At 33.7% G+C, this 24,967-nt stretch overlaps 1 protein-coding gene across 1 annotated transcript in view; it reads right to left on the reverse strand.

Annotated features, from left to right (window-relative positions):
* Nucleotides 1–22,882, reverse strand: part of r (carbamoyl-phosphate synthetase 2, aspartate transcarbamylase, and dihydroorotase rudimentary) — a 101,440-nt gene extending 78,558 nt beyond the window's left edge. The window contains exons 1-10 of the mRNA XM_085957615.1: nt 22,772–22,882; nt 14,926–15,134; nt 13,477–13,646; nt 10,209–10,359; nt 9,820–9,883; nt 9,076–9,170; nt 8,656–8,836; nt 6,393–6,614; nt 4,339–4,457; nt 2,728–3,003 (exon numbers count right to left, since the gene is read on the reverse strand). Coding sequence (XP_085813741.1) covers nt 2,728–3,003; nt 4,339–4,457; nt 6,393–6,614; nt 8,656–8,836; nt 9,076–9,170; nt 9,820–9,883; nt 10,209–10,359; nt 13,477–13,646; nt 14,926–15,060 — 1,413 coding nt within the window. The 5' untranslated portion in view covers nt 15,061–15,134; nt 22,772–22,882. The remainder of the gene's footprint in view (nt 1–2,727; nt 3,004–4,338; nt 4,458–6,392; nt 6,615–8,655; nt 8,837–9,075; nt 9,171–9,819; nt 9,884–10,208; nt 10,360–13,476; nt 13,647–14,925; nt 15,135–22,771) is intronic.
* Between the last annotated feature and the right edge of the window lie 2,085 nt (nt 22,883–24,967).

The raw sequence follows: 24,967 nt of genomic DNA on the forward strand, positions 1-24,967 counted from the left end.
TACAAGTAACGCATTGATCGCGAAGGATACGTTTTGGATACGGTCGCGAACAAGGAGGGATTCGAAAAACAAAACAATTCGAAATATGAAAACGCCTTTTGATAAACCGTATTTACCGTAAGTATACCTGACAAGTGTGCTATTTTTCTCAAATCTCCAGAGAGTACATCTTTTTAAAAGTCACCCTTCGCCACTGGTACCTATTTATAATGCATTTTTTATTAAACTTTTATACAAAAGTATGGCAATAATAAATAACTAAAAATAAATTACCCGTAAGAAATATACCAATATTTATGAAAGATTTATTCTACAGCCATATTACAAAATGCTGAACCTGATATTGACTAAAAAATGAATGAGTTATGTATTAATTTAAGTTCAAAACCTGAAAGGTTAAGAAACTCAAATAGCCCAACGTATATGGGCTAACGTGTCCACAAGTATCTACAGTGTTGCAACCATAGAACTAACATGAAGGAGTCAGTATTATGTAAATTCGTTTTTAGTCATACACCGGTTTTTGATACAACTCCACTCTTATGAGGTCGATGTATGTCTTATAAAGCACTTCTTTTATAAACCAAATTGTATATTATATTACAACCTAGTTCGTGTCGTTCCAAATCAAATGTATGATTATCGATTATCATTTTACGTATTATGTTTAGGTACACACGTATGTACTATTATTTAAGATATCCCGCGAACTTGCCTTTACTCAATGCATACGTGCCGATTAAATGTTATATGGAGGTATCGTATTTATTGAATATATCAAAGGAATTTTATTTACCGGAAAAGATTTTATATGGTCAACACGAATAACAAAAAGTTATATTTTTTGGAAGAATTTTGTAAGGGGACCTCATGTTTTAAACACCTGACCAAACACAAATTGAATTTTATAATAATATTAAGTTGGCACCGCATTAACACCAAGGGCTAGATTAGGTACGTGGAGGCAGTGACAGATTTTGAGGCCCCTTACGATAAAAAAATAAATTAAGTTCCAACTTACAACATATTAACCAGTAAATATATCAATCCATGTCTTTTCCAAAATCACATCCTTTGTGTAAAAAAAAAAAAATTATTGAAGATGATGGGTGACAGCTGATAATAATATTACTGTTTTTTTTATACAAGTACGTAAATAGATATCTGTTTGATTGGATATGTTTTAGAACCCTTTGATGTTGTTATATCATGTTTGTGGACGTGTTAAATAGGTTAAATTTATAATTGTATTTATCATTTTACTTCAATATCTACATAAGCACATACTTTCTTGTTATATTGGTAGTTATTTGTAATTAAGTCATTTTTTATAATTTGTATTCATTATGTATTATGTCTTAAGCGTGGGGTGTTCAACCAATGTGTGCTACCCGTGCTCACGTATGGCTGCGAGACGTGGACCCTCAACACGAGAGATGTCCAAAGGCTAAGAGTCACACAGCGAGGAATGGAGAGGTGCATGTTGGGCATCACGCGGAAGGACCGTAAGAGAAACGAATGGGTTAGGAAGCAGACAAGAGTACGCGATGTAATAGACGTTGCCAAACAGCTGAAATGGAGATGGGCGGGGCACATTGCTCGCCGAAAGGACGGCCGCTGGACAAATGCCGTCATCCAATGGTACCCAAGGGGTACGAAACAGCCACAGGGTCGCCCTAAAAGCCGCTGGATTGACGAACTGGTAAAGTTCGGCGGAAATACGTGGCAGCGAACGACACAGGACCGAGAGAGTTGGAGAAAGCTTGGGGAGGCCTTCATCCAGCAGTGGATTGACCCCGGCTGATGATGATGATGTATTATGGCGCATTAGCCAATCGCTGTAATGCCATAATACTCTTTTCTAAATAAATAAATGTTGGTTGCAGGAATTTTGTTATGCTTTATACTCAATTTGTAATAAATATGAGTTTTTATAATTTAATACTTGTATGACTGATTTGCACTGTTTCGAGGCCCCCTTTTAAATCTTTCAACGGATTCGTTGCGTGATTAGCGCACGTGTATACGGGAAATATATGACAAAACCAGTGACAGTTTTATTTTTAACTGAATCTTAAAATTTAATAACTATTTTTTTCTGTTAATATGTACCGCCCCTATGGCACCATATAGTATGCAATAGCGTGCATCGCAGTTACTTAGGTACTTAAAATAATATCGGGCAAAGTTCGTTTGTGTGTAGATTGGTGCCTCCGGAAGCAATAGTTAAATGGGAACTCAATGGTTGCAACTTGTTGCTAGGCCGATGGAGGATTAATCATTCTATGTCATTAAAAAATCACAAAATGATATAGTTACAGTTATCGAATACCCAGAAGCCCGTTGAAACGATGTCTAATCTATTCCGGTTTTAGAAGTAAAATATACGGCGCCTAAAATCGATTAACTTCTCTATGGACTGGTTTATTTGTCCAATAATCTGTCGCCAATAACCAAGAGACTGTACCGCGATCGCGATGGTGCGTTTTATAGTCATTGTATTATCGTGAAAATCATCAGTGCTTCATAGAACAGTGATCAACAACAGTTGATGCACCCTTGCCTGTGGTGTCAAGTTTACTCTCCTTGATAAAAATATGCCAGACGAGAAAAAAATAGATTGACACAAAAACCTGCTAGATTTAATATTTTTTCCCCATCAAATATTGTAAATTCTGATGGAAGAGGGGCAGTTAGTAACATTAAGTAAATATGTAATAGACGTACCCCATCAACGTATACGAGTGCTCTGTCTTTCAAATCATCTACAGTAACTCCTGATGGATCAGGTCTTCGTTCAGGAAGCTTAGCCTCGTAGAGCAGCATCCCAGAACCTTGACCCATATCCTCCATGGTAAGCGGAAGAGTGCTCATTTGCGGAGTTCCGCCGAATCGTCTTCTTCCATCTTCACTCAGCAAAGCGAGGACTGGATTCAAAGTAATTTTGCCAAGAGCTAACTTTGGAGGCGAGACTGGCAATGGTGTTGGTGGTGGCGGAAAGTACTGCATTATATAAAATTATATTAAGTTTTAGTTATTTTACCATTCATTGTGACCACGTATTTTTTTATTACATTTACAAGGTGGTTATTTTTTTTTTCATTTTGTTGGACATGTTAAATTAACATATTTTTTCAAAGATACCCTTAACAAAACGAGAGATTACATAGTTGTTACATATAGATGTTGAGATTATTTTTTTTTAACTAAAGTTAGGTTAAGTGGAGAATGCTGAGATTGTAACTAAGATTTTATTTGCTACATTAAATTGTTCTTGAAGGCAGTAACATCTCGTGTGGGTATGCAGACCTGATGTGGGGCGGCACATTCCAATGTACGAAAAATTATGGAAGAAATAATATGAATATTGGAACAGTTTGAGTGTGCAAATAATTAAATAATATAGTTTTTGCCTGCGGCGCTAAAGAGTCTTACAGGGTGAAAACGTCAGTAGATGTTGTGTATATCAGTATTTTTACGACTTTCATTATATTTCTTTATTTAATACAACTGAGAAATAATAAAATATGGGAGTTGATGTACAATTTGAAACTCTATAATAAAAAGGTGCAGCATTTTCTTTTACTTGAATGGTGGCATCTTCTTGACATTCAGAAATATTATTGAATTCAAAGATGTCGGAGTAAATCTGTAGATACCTAAATGTAACGTTAATGTACGTCGTATGGAGAGCAGGTTAATCGGTTTGATCCAGATTCCTCCGTAGAATCATCATCGCACTCAAATCTTGATATTATTAAGTACATGATCGGATTTAGAGGATACTTGATGTCACCGAGACTAGCTGAGCCAGTCCAACTCTTTTCTTTTCTCTCAAAATTCTCCTTTAAGCACAACGGTGCATGGTTGTTACACCAGTTCCGTGCGGCTCCGTATCGGGATAGCAGAGTGAGCACGTAAAATATTTTCTTTCAGACACGTTTTAAGTGTCATGGAAGACGTCGCTGCATATCTACGGCTATACATACATGACTGGTGGAGTTGGGGAACCTAAAATCAGATCCTGCACATGATAACCAGAATAAATTGAATACATAATTATTTCTCTCTTGTACATAAAGCCGTCATAAGGAAATAAAATGCATCGAAGTATGTATCGGTCAAAAAATATTGATAATTTTTGGACGGTTCTATTTGTATCATGCTTGTACTGACCTTGGTCAAGACTAAACGGTCTATCACCAACATTTTACCGTCAATAAACCTTCTTTAGTACAAACTCTTGGTTTGAATACTTATCAACTTCGAATATCCTTATACGATAGTGGGTACATATTCATCTAATTTCTAATTACTGTTGTAATAATTTATACTTACGTTCAAGAGGGTCTCTCGAATTCGCAGATATTTGGGAGTAATGTCACCGGCTTCCGACAGAGGTGCATCATAGTCATAGGATGTTATATCAGGCTCGTACTTTTCATTGAGGTTTGCTCCTAGCAAACAATATTACCATTCAACAAAATAATAGCAAAGTTAAGCATAATGCAACAAGCAACATGCAAATGATGCAACAGGAATTTGTAATAATTTGACAGCCACAAGGAAATATTATAATAATTATATAAATAGGAAAACAAAGATGAAAGAAGGTGTAAATTTAATACTGTATACACAACAAAACCTTTGGGACACAAAGATGAAAGTCCATTCTATCATACTATTTTTTTTTCGTCCATGTCCGATCCTAATAGGATCATATAGGCCTCCACAGAGTAGAGGTTTGTATTAACAGATTTTTGTTTTTTTACAAGAAATGGATGTCAGCCACTTGCTCAGCCTATTAGGTCCATACCCTGACTCACACACAAATTGAAAAACAATATGTGTACTTGCCAGACCCAGGATTCGAACCTGAGACCCACGGCCTGATAGTCCAACGTTTAAGCCGCGCGGCCACCGTGGGTATTTTTTTTTTTAGTATTAAATTTTGTACTATATTTTCCAAAATAGCATCATTATAAAGGCAAAACCTTACTCTCTCGACCAAAGAGATTGGACGGTGCTGCTCTCAACTGTATTTTTTACTGTTAAAATATCTTAAGGAGAAATTTATTTAAATTAAAACTGTTTTTGTATTTATCTCAAAACCATTGTTTTGTAGTTGCGCCCTTGTCACCCTTAAGCCCTGAAGTCTTCCTCAGTCCCTGAATTATAACAACCGTACACAACGGATAACCTATCGATATAACTTGAAGCGAGATATTAGCTCTAGTGTCCGCAGAGTAATTTGAATATATTTGCAATTTTCGTATTTATTAAAAAGTTTCAGTATATTCTTATAATGTATTTTTTTGCAATTTTAGCCTTATTACGTCGTTAGTCCATATTCAATGTATTAAAGAAGAAAAAAATTGAATAAAGTTTGCTGTTCGGGATAAAAATTAAACGGGATTAAACGCGGATGGCTGAAGAAGATCTACAAATCTTTCAGTCGTTATTATCCAAATGAAGAGGATCCCAGACACGGAAATACGTGGATAATAGATCGATTTATGTCGAAAATCGATAATTGTAATTTGGACAAAAAAGAAAAAGACAGCCTAATTGATCTATCATCCGACGATGGATTTTGGGAAATTGTGCGTCTTCCTGCCATACAAAATGGTACTTTCGCCAAATTTCCACATGCTTAAGTGATTTTATAGTTAAACCAAGGAATGGCAGAAGCTGGATAAAGATTCAATATATTTGGGTGCAAAGAAGATCATACTAGTATAGTATATCAAGTCAAAGCATTCCGAAAGAGGACAAGCATGCATTTCCAGAATTTGGTAGCATAGCAAAATGATATAAATTGCAAGCTTTAACTCTAATCTATTATTTAGCTAGGAGTAGACCTATTTGAAACGCACAATAGATAAAATGAAACAAACGAATGTATCACGTTACCGAAGTATGTGACGCTGTAGATTATAAATAAATATATTACTTATAATAAAAAATATTTTAGTAACAAAATTATATAAAAATATATGTAGAGTCTGTATTCTATAAACTGGCGTACACGTCACACGGAACGCATTGTGCCATCACGTTAAACTGTTGCAAGTTTTCAATGGGAGGGAACGAGATTAATGCTGAAGCGGGGGGGAAACCGGAACGCCAGCTTATAGAAGACAGACTCTAGTAGAAAATATGCCTACATAATAAAATTCCTGATTACTTACTGTAAAAATTTTTGGATATGCATTTTCACCTTTGGGCCTAAATAATAAAAATATTGAAAATGACTTATCCGTAAATTTTCCTACCCTTTCTCAAAACATCCTTCCGCAATTTGGAATGCCAAAGTACCTAATGCGGAAAATAAATTATACGACTTACTCAATATTTATAGCATTAGGGAAAGTTTCTGATGATCGGCTTACCTGCCGTGTAACCAAAATTAGTCCCTCCATAGAACATGTAGAAATTGACGTTGCCGTTGGTGTCCAGTTGCTTCTTAAGGGATTTGACGACCAACTCCTTGCCAACGTACGCCATCTTCTCGCCCCAGTGAGTCAACCAGCCGGGATAGAACTCCGAATTAACGAGGGGACCTCGCGGAGCATACTTGCGCATCACTTCCCATGCTGCCGTCACATTAGTAGCTGCAATGAAACAGTAGTAGGGTAAAGTAAAAGCTCGTTTATATGAGTACCCATTTATCCATTATATATTCCGCGGATATAGTCACATACTGATTTACATTTTGATGAAGGATCTCTTAGCGCCAAAAAGGTTGAATATTACTGCTTTACATGGCACTGTCGATAAATAATTCGGAGCAGGGTTTCACAAACTTTTCGTCAAAGGGACAAATGATTGGCGGACCACCATTTTATTTGTAGGTATGTACCTATTTAGAAAACATAATACAAGAAAATAAAGGAGAACTTCATCGTGTAAATATGTTGTTTTTAACTTAAATTTATATTTGGTTTTCACCTTGTCATTTATATTTTATATATTTGTTTGAAACTAAATCCTTCAATCTAGGTTCAAATTTTAGAATGTGAATATGCAAAACAGAATGAACTCTTAGTAAATTTGGATACTAATTTTGATTTTTTGTGGCTAAACAACCCAGGGCAGGTCATAGCCTTCTCCATTTTCCCCTATCCTGGACCAGTATCCTCCAGATGTCGATAACGGCAGCCCTAGCATCCTTGTTGACACAGTTCAACTACTGGAGTCTGGGTCTACCTGTTGACGTCTGATCATCTGGCCTGGTATCCACAATGCTTCTCAGCTGTTAGGGACTGTCCACTCTTACCACATGACCCGCACATAGGAGTTATTATTAATGGTCAACATGATGGATTTTTTTATTTCACAACCAATTTAAATTTTAAATTAATTATACAGATTTAACAAAAAGCTCAGACGATATATACAAGATTAGGGGGCAAACTTCATTAAACCCTGATTAGAGAGAATATTGTTCAGGTCCTCGCTTCAATACTGTTAAATAACTTTACGATTATAACGAGCTCGTCTGTCTTCCCCACAGAACAGATAATAAATAGAATACCAATAGGCTATATTCAATACGCCGCATGTTGATGTAGGCTTTCGAATGTGTGAGTGTCCTACGAAAATGAAGCACGCATTATGCACGTGCAATAGTGTGTGTAATACACCAACATTAAATGAGCGTAAATGCATAAACCGAGAGCAGTTTTCAGTATTCTACGTAAAACGCATTCTTGACACGTGTGTAAGTTTAACCCGGATTCTTCCTTACTCGAGTCGGTTACCTGCTATCGCCTTACCCGTTATGTATTTCAGTTCCCATTATTTCTGAGTTCCCTGGTCTTCCCCAATTCGAATATACATTCCAGTTCCTCGACGTTCTCAAAGACATATGCTGGTCACTTTTATATTTAATGTGTGTATTTTATGCTAATTATGTTTTCAACTTAAACCCCTGGACCATTTTATGCATCCACTAATGATCCGAATACCTGATTATACCCCGTTTACACGTGCATGGATTTACTGCTGTACATATTATCGCGGCCATAACAAGAATGCACGTGTAAACATGTATTATCCTGCAAGTTGCAAGATTGCATGGATGAATTATATAAATTCGAAAGCTTCTGAATTTCCACGTGACAGTTGGGATTTGTTCGATATCTGCCCCTACACAGTATAACGATAGTAGCGAACCTGCCGGAAAAAAACGAACTGCACCGCGCAGACTCATTTTGAGGTTTACCGATTTTTACGACTGTCAAATAATAGTACCATAAAATGACAACATCGCGTCTCGCTTACTCTTGAAGAATGAGATTGGTGAGACAGTCAGCATTTTAATGTGTAAACAGTGTTATTATCGCGATAGTTTAAAATACACACTATTGGTGCAAGTAAAGCCATGCACGTGTACAGGCGCTATTATACTATTTTTGGCGATGTTAGGAAAATTGTGTGCACGGCCAATATGTTGAACGTACGGATAAATTAATCGTGCAGGCAATAAAATTGTTTGTATAGGTATGTACTATTCGAAGTAAACGTAGGTCTCCGTTTTTTGTCACACCAAGTATGTAATAATTATAATCGTTTATTTTTTTAGCTGGTTCATTCTTGTAAGTAAGTGAAATTCACAATAGTTCGAATGCACCATACTAATGTGTAACATACATGGTCCAAAATCGATGGTTGGATAAACACCAGGCGTGGTTCCACACTTCAGGTAATTCTCTCCATTGCCATCAGTTGTGAAGAGAACTGCGGCTCCGCGACTCCAGGTTTCCGTAAGCTGCGCCAGCCATGACATGTAGCGCTTGTCACATGCTTCGTAGCTACCATATTCATTTTCCACCTGAAAAGTAGGAGTTTTTAAATTAATATAGTTAAATCATTTGGTACTGGTCATATTATTTCGCGGTCGATGCGGGCCGCAGTGGCATCCTGATAAAAGTATTTGGAGTAAGTACAATTCTCTGTTCACAACCATTTCGTGGCAATGCCTAAGGATTACATTATTGTATAATTCGCTTTAATTTATAATAGCATAGGTTGTTTATAAATACTGATTCTATTACAAAATTAAGAACTTACTTGAATCATTATAATTGGTCCACCATTGCCATAAAAAAATCGATACAATCTTTTCATCAACTGGTCATACCATCCAGTCACTTCTGACTTGTAATCTGTAACAAATAAAACCCAAAATTATGGCTGATACCTACTGGCACTACGAATAACCAACAAATAACAAGTAAAAATAATTTTAATATATGTACCTACATATCTTGAAAACTCCTCAGATATATATACACCAGAAAAAATCATATTTGAAAAAAATATGATGCTATGACGGGATTTGAACCCGTATAACCACTGGTATCGCGCACTCTGTGCATTAACCAATTAAAATATTTGGCGAGAGCCGAGCGTCGGTAAGTAATTAAGGTAATTAATATTCCTTGTTCTAATACACAAAAACCGATAGTCAATAATACAAGAATAACGCAATTTGATAAGCATTTCTTGTATAACCTTCTAGTTTAAATCGTCGTAATTAGATGGGAGGCTCATAGCATAATAATTGGTTAATGCACAGTTGGCGCGATACCAGTGGTTGGTTATACTGGTTCAAATCCCGTCGAGCATCGTATTTTTTTCAAATAAGATTTTTTCTAGCGGGAATATATCTGAGTTGTTTTCAAGTTTTGTATGTTCAATATATTATGGAATGTTACATTCTCAAAATCTTGTAAATTATTCGTGGAATAAATGAAATGGTTTATTAATAATTTTAATAGATTAATGAAATAAAAATGATGGACAGGTACAAACCTTCGTCGCTCGTTCTAAGTTTTATGCCAGGATATTTTGTGATTAGCCAATATGGAAACCCACCCTAAAATTTTCAACAAATTGTCACAATATAATCATCATGATAGTTTAAAATGTAATTAAAAATATATTTTGATTGTTTTGATTGTTTTGAATTCCTAGTTCGTGCAAGAATTCATAAGTATTATTATTATATCACTCTGGAAGAGCGCCAAAGTCTATATCGGCTTTCTCCATATACTATATAGGTATAGATATATGGACATATTATCATCTGCAGGCCTTGTGACGGATGATAAGGATTTTCCAATGAATTTATTTACCTTTTAATCCACCTCACCGGTGTTCGTTATAATGTTACACTAATTATTATTATTTTAATGTAATACCAAGTCACGTTCAGCACATATGTATGGTCCGGGTCGCAGGATAACATAGAGGTCTTCTTCCTGAGCGATTTCTATAAATTTCGCGATGTCTCGATCACCAGTCCAGTGGTACTGTCTCCATTCAGGCTCGTGAAAACTCCATTCCACGTAACTAAAGAAAAAAAATCATTATTTTGAGGCTTTTGTACCAAATTTTAAGTCTCTCACTTGATTGTAAATGAGTAAAAACCATATAAAAAGATGTTGTCGTAGGTATATAATTTCGAAAAGCTAGTCATCAATGGAAGCCTGTAAGGCCAATGACCGAGACGATGGGCTCCGGCTAAGACAGTGCAGAAAGCAGCGAAGAAACCCCAGGGTAGATATGAGTGCAAGTTGATTGCGATTACAGAACCGGATTTGCCACAGAGTTAAAGGGGCTAGCCTAGGGACTCCGGAGCTCCCAAAAATAAATTAACGAAACCAGAGTTAGGTTGTTAGGTAGTAAGTAAGTTTGTACAACTTTATGAATTATATTATATTGTAAGAGGACGTTGAACAGTCAAAAATAGCGCAAATGTGCCAAGTTTCAGACGACAGGAAACTAACTTTAAATATGTTACTAAACTTTCTAGTGAAGTCGCTTTGAGATTTTTTTCTGTATAGGTACTGTTTTGTACCTCTGTCTCCTATCTCTGGCTAAGTAAACCAAGTAGATAAACACGTGTGAATAATAAAGCAATTACAAATCTGAAGGTTAATATCTTCTGGCAAAAATAAAAGTAATGGCTTGCATGCTAATGGGGAAAGCCTATCAACAATCAAATTGACATATTATCCCAATATATCATGACCCCCTAGGAGAGACTGGGCGAACATCTTTGATGCTATAAAATGATCCATACAAGATCATAATTTCAAGCCGAACATCCCGACAAAAGGTGAACTTTTTGTTTATCGGACCCATAAGGACAATATTCGGAAGAAGGTTTCTCTTAACTGTTTTCCCTCGAAAGACTTGTTTGAAAAGCGAAGGTAAATGTAAATTCAACAGCTCAATACTTAGATTGCTTGAGGGAAAGGGTATTAATGTACTCACAAGACCCAACTCTAGAAATTATAAGTCAGCAAACCGAGGTCTTCCTCTCAGACCTCACAAGGCGTCAGTTAAAAGAAAGGGTAGAAAAAAACACATAATCAGAGCGAGTTTAGTGGTGAGTCCTTATAGTAAGATTAGTAAGAACACACGCACGTTCTTGCTTGATGGTTTTACGCCCATTCCAACATGCCTCAACGTGTGTACCATCTGGCTCGATGGTTTTTTGTTCGACATCGAACAAATTGCGCTATCTGAAAAAGATTGAAAGTCCGTAATTCTTTCTCGATGTAATTTGAGTGAGGGAGTGAGGACGCACCGGAAAGACTCGTGTGGCCTCGCTCTTACTCGTGGTCGAAGTTGTGGCAGTGCGAAAGTGGCCTCAGAGCGTCTTGTGTCGAGTTGCTCGACTGTGTGGACGCAACGACGACCATGCTTCCAAGTCAACATGCTCGATCGAGCGAAACCGTCAAGCAAGAACGTACGTGAGTACTAGGCTTTACAGTTTACACATCACTTTCACGGTTTGTCGATTGTCATTTCATTGTCAAGATCCTCCTGTGTTCGATTAAATATTCTATTTTGTTATAAATAAGTACCTATTACGTTATAATTTGAATATTAAATACGAATAAAGAAAACAAGTCGCCCACTTGATAACAACTGACAACATTGATCAATTGGTGCGACTCTTTTTAAAAACAAACATATTCTTCGAGACATAAAAATACCTACAACTAATTTTATTTTATTGGCAAGCCGAGATATCGTTTCCAAGATTGTGATTGCACCGATGACAATTGGATATAAAAAAAATGATAAATGATGCTCCAGGCAAAAAAAAAAACAAAATATAGTACCTATATATGTATGTAAAATATACGTATTGATATTATATAATGGATAATAAGTTGTTTTTTGTACCCCCCAAAATTTGTGGCCGACCTGATTGCGAAAAGATATAAATCCGTGAAAAGTACAATGTACCTACGTAGGTATATTATTATAATAATTACAACAAAAATGATCGTGTAGTTTCAAAAAATTAAAAACCATGGCATCTATATTTTGTTATAAATAACTTTTTCTTTCTGGATTGTGTTTTTAGCAAAATGTTCAGCACGCTCTGTGTATCGTTGTGAATACTACTTTATAATATTAATAATTATGAATTAATTAATGAATATTTTACGACAAAATAATGATTATTTTGTTTGCCGTAGGTAGGTCCAGGTAGGTACGCCGATCAATGGATCCAAGAATGCTTTGACTGGAATGACTTCATTAAGAAAATGTGCCAAAGCATGTGGATAGATTCCCATCACATGTATCTCCAGACAAGGGAAAATGTAGTTACATAACAGTGGCGAAGACACCATACTAGGCGATTATACAAGGCTACCTTCTTAAGAAAAATATTTTTTAATTACATATTGACGTAGATATTTATTTATGATCACTTGATTATTTTATATTCTATAAAAATAATTTAATTTACCAACGACAGATGTCGTTATGTAGGAATTTATTATACAGATTAAAATATACCACGGCGTGTCATCTGTCTTGACGTAAATAAATGTCGGATTATTTGTCAAGGAATTGTAATATATTTTCGTATGGAATTTACGTCACGTAACCTCAGACAGTCTATCGAATTGTATGAAATATGGTGGGCTCCTATCGCAGAGCCTAAAACCTTCGCGCATAATATTTTGTCATGACTGCATTTTGTCCAAAATAATTAATAATTGGATAATTTAAAAAAAATCATTTCTATGGTGTTTAATCGCATCTTAAGAATTAATATAGATTGTTTTTAAAAATAAAAAAAAATTTTATGTACGTTTTATGTACGATTTTTGATGTGTATAAATGTTTTGAAAAATACCTAATCTAAACTCATCGCTCAATTTTATGTCGTCAGTGAGTTTTTATTGAATTAGTGTGACGTTGTCATGAGGAGTAATATCGTATTATCTTCTTATTTCTCGTAAGTATGTCTGGCATGTGTGCTCTTTTTCTCAGATCTTCACATCATATCTCTTTCCAAAATTCACCCTTCACCACTGGTACATAGTAGTAGTTCCCATTCTCAGTGCCCTGGTTTGTTGAGTCGACTCTGAACAGAAATGAGCTCAAGCTTATATTGTTATTTATATTTATAGACTTCAGGAAGAATGGATAACTTACGTGGTGACAGCATTGAGACCGGCCGCTCTCATCGCCCTGAGCCTGTCTCTCCAGTACTGATGAGGGGCGCGGAAATAATGGAAAGATCCAGCGACGAACCGAAAGGGCTTGCCATCCATCAGAAACGTGTCTCGCTCATAGTCTATAATAAATTCTCTTATATGCCTTTCCTAAAAATACAACAAATAAATCATTTGAAATTTTAACTGGGTGTAAAACATATTGAAGGTTTTTAAGATTGTGGTTTATTCGTGAAAATATTTTTTAGAAGAAGTTTTAATTTTTTTTTTAAAAACTTTTGAATATATGGCTTTTCATTTTTTTTCTTGTTAACGGATGTTCAAATTGCTCTGTATGATAAAAGGTTATTTTATTTTTATATTTATATCATAAAATAAGCAATTCTTCATCAGGCAAAGCAGGATAAGAAGCCAGTTGACTTACCATAAAACAGTATAAACTGACAATGGCAATTTTATGATACATTTAAATACTAATGGTAAATAAATCATACATTTACTATTTAATATGATTTTCATGCGTATGTATTATATTATTTAGCACTTTGCTATCACCCGCAAAAGCTTCTAAATGGACAATAAAAATATTGCTGAAGAAGTAATTTTGTTACATAATTTATATCAATAAATCTTTATAACGACCTATCATAACAATGTACACGTAAAAACATACAGCACACGAAATGGAAAATTTTGCGAAACGGAACGCTAAATATTTTTCCGAAAATATTAACATAATTATCTAATTTGATGTATATTTTATAAAAATAAGTGCGTTAGATTTTTTGTAATATGACCTATCTAGCTCAGATGGTCAAATTAATTTGTCCATTTCGAGCCCTGACAACATGACATAAAATTTTTGATTCGCGAAAACTACCGCTGGTCACAAAAATACCAGAGCAATAATATGAATTAGATAAAATACTCATATACTTTTTGAGATTTATCATTCATTTTACATTTTTTAATCATACATGGGACTACAAGAAACCAGACCGAAAGTCAGTCCGTGACTGGCAAAAAATAATCTCTCATAGAATTCTGCATGTTCGCTAGATTGATTTATATCTAGTTATCCTTGGTTTCAAAGTTTTTCTTTTAATTAAAACATATTTTTATGAATATGCCATAATTATTTAACAAACGTAATGTTTGTAACTGTTGGGATACCTAGCTAGGGGAGAAAAGAGCGGTTATAACAGCCTCTCATAACGCTGAGAGTGAAAAAGCACCTCCGGTGTGGTAAATACCAGTGTAGACGGCGCACGTTGTGGGATGCTGGCATGACCTGGGAAAATGCAAGAAGACTGGCGAGCGACAAGGATTCTTGAGGCGCCGTGTTGTGTCCATATTTAACAACTAAGAGGTGGAAATATCCGAAAAAGAATAAGAGTATGTTCTAAATCAATTTAATGTTAATACTCACCGTGGTGGTTGTGGTTGAAGTAGTAGTTATGTTCTCATCTGCGTTGACGACGAGGATAACAGATTCCTCTGCCTGGATGAATGCAGGCATTATAATCCCGCATCCAAGCATCAATATCACCAGCATTGCCTTCATTGTTACACTATTTTTTATTTATACACTTATCACACACAAACAATAATTTATTTACACTCCAATAATTAACGTTTCTATGTTTCACAAAACAACCAAAGAATGTATTAAAACATAATAAACATAATTTATATATTATAAACGGATTATAAATCACTCTTGTTTTATATCTGGCAATATCTAATACATTAATAATTATTGATGATCTGATTCCAGGAGAAAAAATACTATCTGGCTATACAATAACGTTATAACTTAAAACCTTAGATAATCGTTTCATTGGATTGCCAGTGATGTCACGTGTGAGTAGTCCTGGATTGACACCTGGCGATTTTAGGTACACGGAGATCAGAAGCGCTGACATGTTTGGAGCCCAATTTTCGTTGCTTATGAAATAATCTCCCAATGAATGTTAAAAATACAGCTATTTTTGACTGTTTTCCCAGGATTTTACGTGTTGATTGATTGTTTTATGCTTTGTTATTTTTTTAAACTCACAATGTGTAAAATACATATATTCGTGGAAAAACACAGTAGGTACATATTTACGCACATTGACGGACAATAAATGACAGAAGTCAGCGCTCGAAATGGAAAAGTTTACGAACCGGAGCGCTCGACAAATTTTCTGAAGATATTTACATAGTCATCAAATCGTATGTGTATTTTATAAAAATAAATGTGTCAGATTTTCTATTCTATGGCCTATCTAGCTCAGACGGTCAATATATTTTTTCCACGAGACGGAGCGATAATTTTACAAATTTCACGAGCCGGAACGGCGCTCCGGTGCGTTCCGTTCCATTTCGAGCCCTGACAGAAGTCAATATTTACTATTATTGCTTCTTGAATATGTAGATATCATTTACGGAAAATATCATACAGATCTTTAAACCTATGTATGATAAACACATGTAATAGCCATAGCAATATTCAGACAATCCTTACATTTAAGAGCACCGCAGGCGAAAAATCTTGTCGTTCCCGCAAAGCATTCTGTCAAAAGCCTTAATTCAGTGCTTGACTTGACCACCACCATGTGACGTCAATGGCATTCCAAAATCAAAAGCATTGCAAAAGAGTTTTCCTTCTATATTCTATTCTCTATTGTCGTGTTCTTACGTGGCGATTTTTGTCGTTCTACTGTATGTTGAATGTTGAACAATTATATCGAAAGGAACGTTCCCTCGTATCGATGTAAGTTGGCGGATCATCGTAATCAAGATGGCGTCAAGTGAAACAAACAAGCATAACGTGCTGATGTTGGTTATCTACTTTTTGACAAGAATTAGGCATTTTATTATTCAAAAAATGGGCAAGATTAACACATTTGAAGATAATTCTAAAGATACTAATTGTAAGCTATGTTTTTGAACATTCAAGAAGTGTAATAAACATTCTACGAATAATGATTGCTTTATAATAATTATTGACCTAAGTATAAGGTAGTGTTTTTTTGAAATACGCCATTTCTTTTGTCATTCCAATTCCATGTCAATTGTAAACAATTTTTTTTAACATTTTTTTATAGAATGTTCATTTCTTATCCACAATGCTTTAGTTAGAAATTATTTATTCGAGTCATGTTTGTGATAATCAAAAAAAAAATATTATTACCAGATTATATTGCATATTATGACATCCTGTTCCTGTCAAATGTACTGCAAATAGCCATTATTCTAGTAAAATACAACGATAAAGGGTTTATCAGTCTCGTATTTTAAATGGTTCACTCTCTATTTTCCTTTATATTTACTAATATGACGTGATAATATAATAATTATGTTGTACAATAAGTTATAAGTAATGAGTACGAGTATCAAGAGAGGGGTAATTTGAAAAATTGATATTTCACATGAAAAAAAGTAACGTAAAATTAGTCACATTTGATTGATAATCCACATATAAAATTTTATTTAATGTAACTGTTGAGAAAATATTCCGTGAAAATATTTGTAAATACAAAAAAGGTCGGATGGTATTTAAAGTCTTTGGTAAATACATACATACGTATGTACATCAGAATTTTAAAGATTTTCTTCGTATGTATACCACTCAGACATATCGTTGGTTACTGCCAAAAGTTGGTAAGTCTCGAAATCATGTTATGGAGCAAATGCAATTTGAAAGTTTGACATGCCCTCTAAAATCATGCATAATCCTAAATTCTTTGTGCTTTATGTGCATGTTTTATATTATATCGGATAAGCTTGAATTTTTTTTCTAGCATACAAATGTATATATAAAAACATAATCCGTTGTTAACACTACATGTCTTTATTTATCGACTTAACATCTTTTGTCAGCTATCATTATGGGTATCTACAGAGTGGATTGACAGGTTTTTACTCAACCTATTAGGTCCATACTATTGAATCCAAACACACATTGAAAAGCAACATGTGATTTTTTGCCAGACTCGGGATTCAAACCCGATCCCCGCGATATTATAGGCCGATACGTTACCCACTCGGCTGTCGTGGGCGAATAATAAAATTTTGTAGGAGATTAATTTAAATAAAAATTGAGACTAAAAACGGAAAGGGGCGGAACTTTACCTACGAATTTCACTGCAATTAACTTTATAAGTTAATATAATTTATTTATAGTTTTGTAATTCAGCTAAAATTTATATATACCTACTTACTATTTACATAATTTTGTGTCAGTCATGTAGGGGTTTGTGCGAATGAATATGTATTAAGTACATAAAAAAATATTGCTATTCATGTTTTAGCTCATAAAACTTTTCTGTTCAACTCAGTCGTTGAGTCGACACTATTTTATTAAAAAAAATATCTTGGGGTAGGTACACTACCCAATTTCTCGCGGCACATTGATTGGGAAACTCTGGTATAATGAACAAAATAAGAAAAAAATGAGCACCGTAAGTATAAGCTGTGACTTTTATTACATTTTGTACGCATCAAAGTGAAGTTGAAGCAAGTGAAAATAAACATATAATACCTACTGATAAAATATATAAATGCACTTAGGCACACTATAATAATATTGTTATACAATTAAGAACATTGATGACAAACGAAGATAGCAGATAGCAGGAATATATATTGAGAAAAAAAAAAGATTTTTATAAAAATACATTTGTATTTTATAGCTAAGTCATAAGAAACGAGCGGCACCCCCGGATTATCAGGAAAATCCATAAAACCCGGATCGTCCAGCAAAGTATTTTTTAAATAATAATATAGGGAAGAATGAATAGGGTTTATTATTTTACAACGTTTTTATTAGGTCGTATTCTTATTTTTCCGGTGGTTGTTTATCCAGTACAAATCTTGCAATCGATTTTTAACTAACTTCCCGACTAGCTAGACGTTTGAAACTTTTAGAATATGTCAGAACACGATGCCAATGCATTCTTTAAATACTTTTAGCCATCTTTAAGTAGAATTGAATTCATTTTCAGTTAATTCTGTTTTGTATGAAAAGTTATTTCGGAAGAAATCCGTAATCCAATCCACTATTTTTGGTTGCTAGGGGTCTGGGGTCATAGCAACTAAATTATTAATATATACGTGCGTTACTATGGAAATCAAAATGACATTTCAGTATTATTTCTATCAAGTACAATTTTTTTGATCGTTTAAGCTAGTCAAGTCAAGTTTGTATGATTCAACAGAAAATTTAAAAACGTTGTATATAAAAAGTTATTTTTATCTTGTAATAATTTTTCAATTTAATCGGTTCGGATAATTGTGTGGAAAATATACAGGGCGTCGTATCAATCCCCAAAAAATAGTACATAGCTTGGGAAAGAATGGTTGCTGCATTAAATTAGTTTACTGTTTATTACTGCAGTAAATTATTAGTAGGTACATATTTCCTGCAATAATTATGTTATAATATTATTATATATATATTAATTAGTAATGCCAATTGGGTGGGCAGTAACCATGTTTAATGAAATCGCTTCGGATATTGATATATTCCACTTACGTGAGGGTGAATTCAGGTGGACGTTGTTTTATAAGTTTTTAAGATAGGGTCTATCAAAGTTCACTCTGTGTGCTTCCATCTACTTTTATTTTGTTACTTATTTTATTTATTTTCTTGTTTTATTTCTTATTTTATTACTTATTCCCTGTATTTTTATTTTTAAAAATTATTAACACTTATTTTATGTCATGTCGTGAACGCTTTGAATTTATAATTTGTTATGTTCATTATATGTAAAATAAATAAATTTGATTGATTACCATTTTTATGATGCTCCTGTGTATTCATCGTTTTATAATGTTACGTTTAAATAAAATATTACATTGAGACATTACTTTTTTTTATAATTGAAGTGTATGTATCTATCTACATACTTAAATAGTTTTTATACATATTGTAATAATTTATTTACCTTCCTGATTTTTTATTGTGACTGACCGTGGGCATATTATTTTAATCGATGTTGACTTAACAATTGTATTAAAAAAAACAATTTAGATTTTCAACACATTTTAAATAAGCTTGCTTCATCGCTGTATGGTTCTTGTTTTGATTTTAACAAACCGAATTATTGACTGAACTGTCTGTATCCAGTCAGCGCTCGAAAAATAAAAGTTTATGAACCGGACCGCTCGATAATTTTCTAAAAATATTAATGTTTGCGAGTTTTTTTGTGAAATACTTTATATGTATATATATATATCTACCTTAGACGAAAAAATGGAACATCACAGTCTTGTAACATCTGATACTCAATACTACTAAATATTTGGGCAGGCAATGTTTTTCAGGGCCTCAGGCAAAAACAACAATTGTTTACGAAATATGCTGTCAAAATGGTATTATTATTATTCCTTCATTTGTCTGCTGCATATAAGCAGTGCTTGGTTTGTCTACCCCCACGTGACGCTACTGTTTTGTATGTATACATTATAATGTACTATTTACAATCGTTTAATTATATAAATTAGTTAATATATTACAATATACACACACATTGAAGATGTCGGAAGACAAATCTTGGAATACTATGGAATGGTAGGTACAAAATTCTAATTTATCAGAATGTATGTTTTTAATTAGTTATAGTAACTAAACATGCATGCATCTATATATAGGTACCTATATCAGGCTATATCAATCATTAATTATTATTACTACTGCAGGTAACATGTTGGTAATTACGTGTTGATATTGTTTTAATGAGCAAAATAACACAATATATTATTTTTGTTTGTAGAAATAAGAGTACATGTCATCTTACGTTTGTTATTGAAGGTTATAAAATTTTTTTAATTAATATCTTTATGCGTAGCGTCATTTTAAATTTTTCTACGAGACGGAGCAGTAGTCTCGAGAATTACGCAAACCGTAGCTCCAACCGTTGCGTTCCGTCAATTTCGAGTACTGATACCACTGTCGAATCTCAAATCCCATAATAATATTATAATAACATTATTGCATTGGTAACCTTTGGTACCTACATAAGAATAGTTTATTTTACTTACTCACTTATACTTATATATATTTTATTCTAACTGGAAGAGGTCAAAGACTATCACAGCAGTAAAAAAAAATAATTACATAACACGTGAAAAGAAAGATTGTGCACCAAGTTTTTATTAAGAATGAGCAAAAATGTAATATGAATTAGACGCATGGATTAGTTCACAATCTACTTATTAAAAGATTTCAGGATTTGTTATTTAATTAAAAATAATCACTAGTTAATACACAATCAATCATTGAACCATATCGATGTTGATAATCTTCGACAATTACTACGACCTAAACTTTGATATTATGACGAATCTTTGATTATTTTTAATTACGAACGATAATATTTACACGGCGAAACTACAATACATATAGCTAATATTATACAAAATTTAATCATTTCACTATTACATAATTATTGCCAATCAATTTAAATTTATACTACGATTTTTTTTTGTTTGTTATAAAAAATATACAAAACGCTCGAAATATAAAATTTTACTAATCAGTGTGTTCCAGGATTCGAACCTGGGAACCACGACGCTTAAGACGATACTTCAGTGAAACGGAAAATAATTTTCAACTATAGGCGCGACGAAATTTTGGGACTCGCTGGCAGTCGGAGAGCAAACGTCGAGGTGTGAATACGTCAATTTGTTTCGTGATGGCAACGGGGGTATTAATTCTTAAATCGTGTAAAGATGACTAAAACGTTACACATTTACTTGAAAAATAAAACATGTCAATTAATATATTATTATTGTTACTAATAGAACAATAAACAGAACATAAAATGGACGCATATTGGATTTATATGACAAATTATATTTCGTTCGGCATGCGTCATTTACACCCGCGACCCGCAATCCGCGCATCGCCTAGTCACGATCTTTTTAGATTTAGACCATGCCTCAACTAAGGTAGAAACATTAATTATTATTATTATTAAATTTAGTTCAGCTTTCTTTGATACTCACATGAATTTAGTAGCTTTATAATTAGCAGATGTTAATTAAAATACAGCAATAAATCTCGGATATCATTAATCAAACTAACTACTTACATACATATTTAAATTCAATTAAAACCATAATTCAGTGATTAGGTTAAGTACATAAATTCTATACTTCTTCACCGCCGTAGTAATCACTAGATATTTCGTTCAATTCACTGAAAGTTATTTAAATCATTTTATATAAATTAAATAAACGTGACGTATGTAACTACCTACTATGAAATATCGTATACAAGATATCGAGAAAGTCCCAAAAATATAATCAAATAATTTAAAACTAAAAAGCTAGCTAGCGTACTTTGACCACTCATAGAAGTAACAATTTCTCAATCTCATATTCAATGGAGCATTTCCGGTAAGCGAGAAGAAACCCATCCTTGTTAAGAAATCCGAGTATTGTTTTCGTTTCGAGCTCTATCCGGCGACGATTTTCATTGCCGCAGATTACGCAATCGATACGTCCGAAGACATTAAAAGGGGGCCTCGAAACAGTCCAAATCGGTCATAAAATTATTAACTTACATAAAAATCTTAAAAAGATGCGAATTTCTCATAAATTGAGTACCTATATAACGTTACACAAAACAAAACAAAATTATAGCATAACCACTCAAACAGACACGTATCTATACACAAAAGATAAACCACTAATTTTATTATGTGTCATCAGTCGCTATCATCTTCATTAATAATTGTTTTTAATTTAAGAGTGTGATTTTAGGAAAAATACATTGACATTATCTGTACTAGTTTTTTTATTGTGTTTATTTAAATCTTTAATTCATGGGTGGCCTCAAAATCATTCAGTGCATCGGGTCTCCACGTCTCTAAACCTGGCAGTTGCCACAGACCAGCCTGATCAGAACAGAACCAGATTGGCAAAATCATCACCGATATCCGCTGACGGATATAGCACAAAAAGAATATATAATTATAACAGGTTTCTAGGCAGAATTATGGCAGTCTATCAAAATATTAAGATGTTTGATCTATCCAAAAGCTAAAACTGTCTACTAAGTATTATAAAAAAGACAATAGTAGTTCACTTTCAAGAACATGTTTTTTCTCGTTATCAGTTCAAAATCGTTACACGTATTATTGTTAAATTTCACTTTCGATTCACTGACTTGAAAACTCTACTATGGATAATCAAATGATCGTTGATAGACACAATATAGATGTTAGTTATAAGTTATAACATAAATATTCATATTTAAATAATTTAAACAAAGAACAGCATACATTACATACAAACTAGAACTAAAGACAAGTTTCTACTGACAGTCCGATCACAGTACTGGCTAATTCAATCACTTATAATAGGCAAACGTAAAGTACACATTTTGTTTGCTTGATCCGGCAATACAAACACCTCATTGTAGACTACTGAACGTAAAATGTAAATATATAATAGCTACACATATTATACCTACTGCACTCATTCGCCAATAGAATTAACTAATGAAATCGATAATTATTAACAAGGCATATATGCAATAGATAATTTAAGTTGTTATTGTTTACTCGATTAAATATTTATTTATTGTCATGTTTTGAGTTTGATACAATGCCTTGGGCAATGGCCGATTAACCCTTTAATGACGAATCACCATACCAAAATATTTTGGTATGAATCAGTATTATTCTGTAACACGGCGTCTTACGTGAGCGAAGTCAATACGAATGCGACGCGACGCGGTGCGGCACGAAAATATCAAACAGTCAACGCCACCTGTAGTGGCCTACGTGCAGATAATACCCGGCGAGCGGTGCGAAGCGGTACGGGGCTTCAGCGACGCGATCAAACGGTTTGACATTTTTGCGCGGCGGTGTAGGCGTCGCCAATGTAACAATTGTATAATAAACATAGGAGGTATTTATTTACATACATCTAAATATTTTTAGGCGTTACCATGGTAATAAACAAATTGTATAAATGTGCGATGGTGACAGCTGGTGACTCAGCTACACGTAGGAAAACGATGCCGCTTCGCATAATTTTGGATCGTATCGCTTCAAACCGCATCGCGATCGCGTTCGCATCGACTTCGCCCACGTACGCCCAGTAAGACTACATATTATTATTACGTCGCTGCCTCAATGGTTCATAATATGTTATTCTAACCATAGAGTCAGGGACTGATTGGTTACTCATTATTATAAATCCATGTATGGCGTAAATATGTTGATAAGTCTAAAAACACCAATTCTTAGGGCAGCTATTTTAAAGTTTGGCTTTCTGTGGTTAATCAGATTATTTATTATGTTTTTGTATGTTTTTAAATTTAAGTAAAATGTTTGTAAATTCTCAACACACTACACAATTTAAAAACATTCCTGATTTACCACAGAAAATCAACCTCACAAATAACTGACCTGGGAATTGATGTTTTTAGACCTATCAACATATTCACGCCATACACGGAAATTAAACACAGTAGGTACTTATAACAAAAAATTCTAGGTAAAAACCCTGAAGTGCTGATACTAAGAAGTCCCATTTAGTGTATTTTTTTTCTTAGATTGTTGTAAAAATGCAAATTAATAAAATTATACAATCAATATTTAATAACGAACATTGTATTATTTCAAATCTTGTATAATATTCATTGAATACAATATTTTTATTTGTAAATACCATTTAATGCATAACAACACTATTTTATCTGACACTTTCAGAAAAACAGAAAGAAGCCTTCGTCGGGATAATGAAAAAAATGTATCTAGATTTTGTTTTTAAGATTAGAATGTGACTTTTAATATTGATCAGCGAAGTCTTGGGTGAAAGCCAAGGCATAATCTCTCAGTGAATCTAATTGGTAAAACAGTCAATTAAGCCAGATGTGGTGAGAAATACTGTTATATTATTTAGGTAGCATGTAAATATAACAAGAAATTTACACGGTGCAATTTGTAAAAATCGCTGGTTCACTTCTCAAGCGTTCAACAATGCAACTTTGAAATAAAATGCACTTGTTATAATGCATTTTGTATTCTGCCAGTACAATAATTGCAATTAACACGCAAATCAGTGTAAAAATAATATAAAACACTCAGTCGTGTCTGCGTGGTTTTTTTAATTTACTAAATATGATTTTTGATTACCTAATCCTAATAGATAAGAAATATGGAATAATAGTTTCGTTTTACGTTATATAGCGAAAATTATCAATACTTACATAAAAACAAAAACATTGATTTATATAGAAAATGAAAATATGTATAAAACAGTGATGAAGGGTGGAGGTAGGCTGCTAAGATCCGACATAAATAGTACACACTAAGCTTTGTAAGTCAAATAAATTTGTTTTCATTGGACTTAAACTACAATCTGTAGATAGTGTTTGTTAGTTTTTAAAATTTAATTACTTGAGTCCTGCCTAATCCAAGCCATAGTAGATAATAGTCAAAAAATATTCGTATATCTATAAAATATCA

Source organism: Rhyacophila brunnea, unplaced genomic scaffold, assembly GCF_057557595.1.
Source record: "Rhyacophila brunnea isolate RB1 unplaced genomic scaffold, BYU_Rbru_1.0 scaffold_7, whole genome shotgun sequence".
Classification (NCBI taxonomy): Eukaryota; Metazoa; Arthropoda; class Insecta; order Trichoptera; family Rhyacophilidae; genus Rhyacophila; species Rhyacophila brunnea.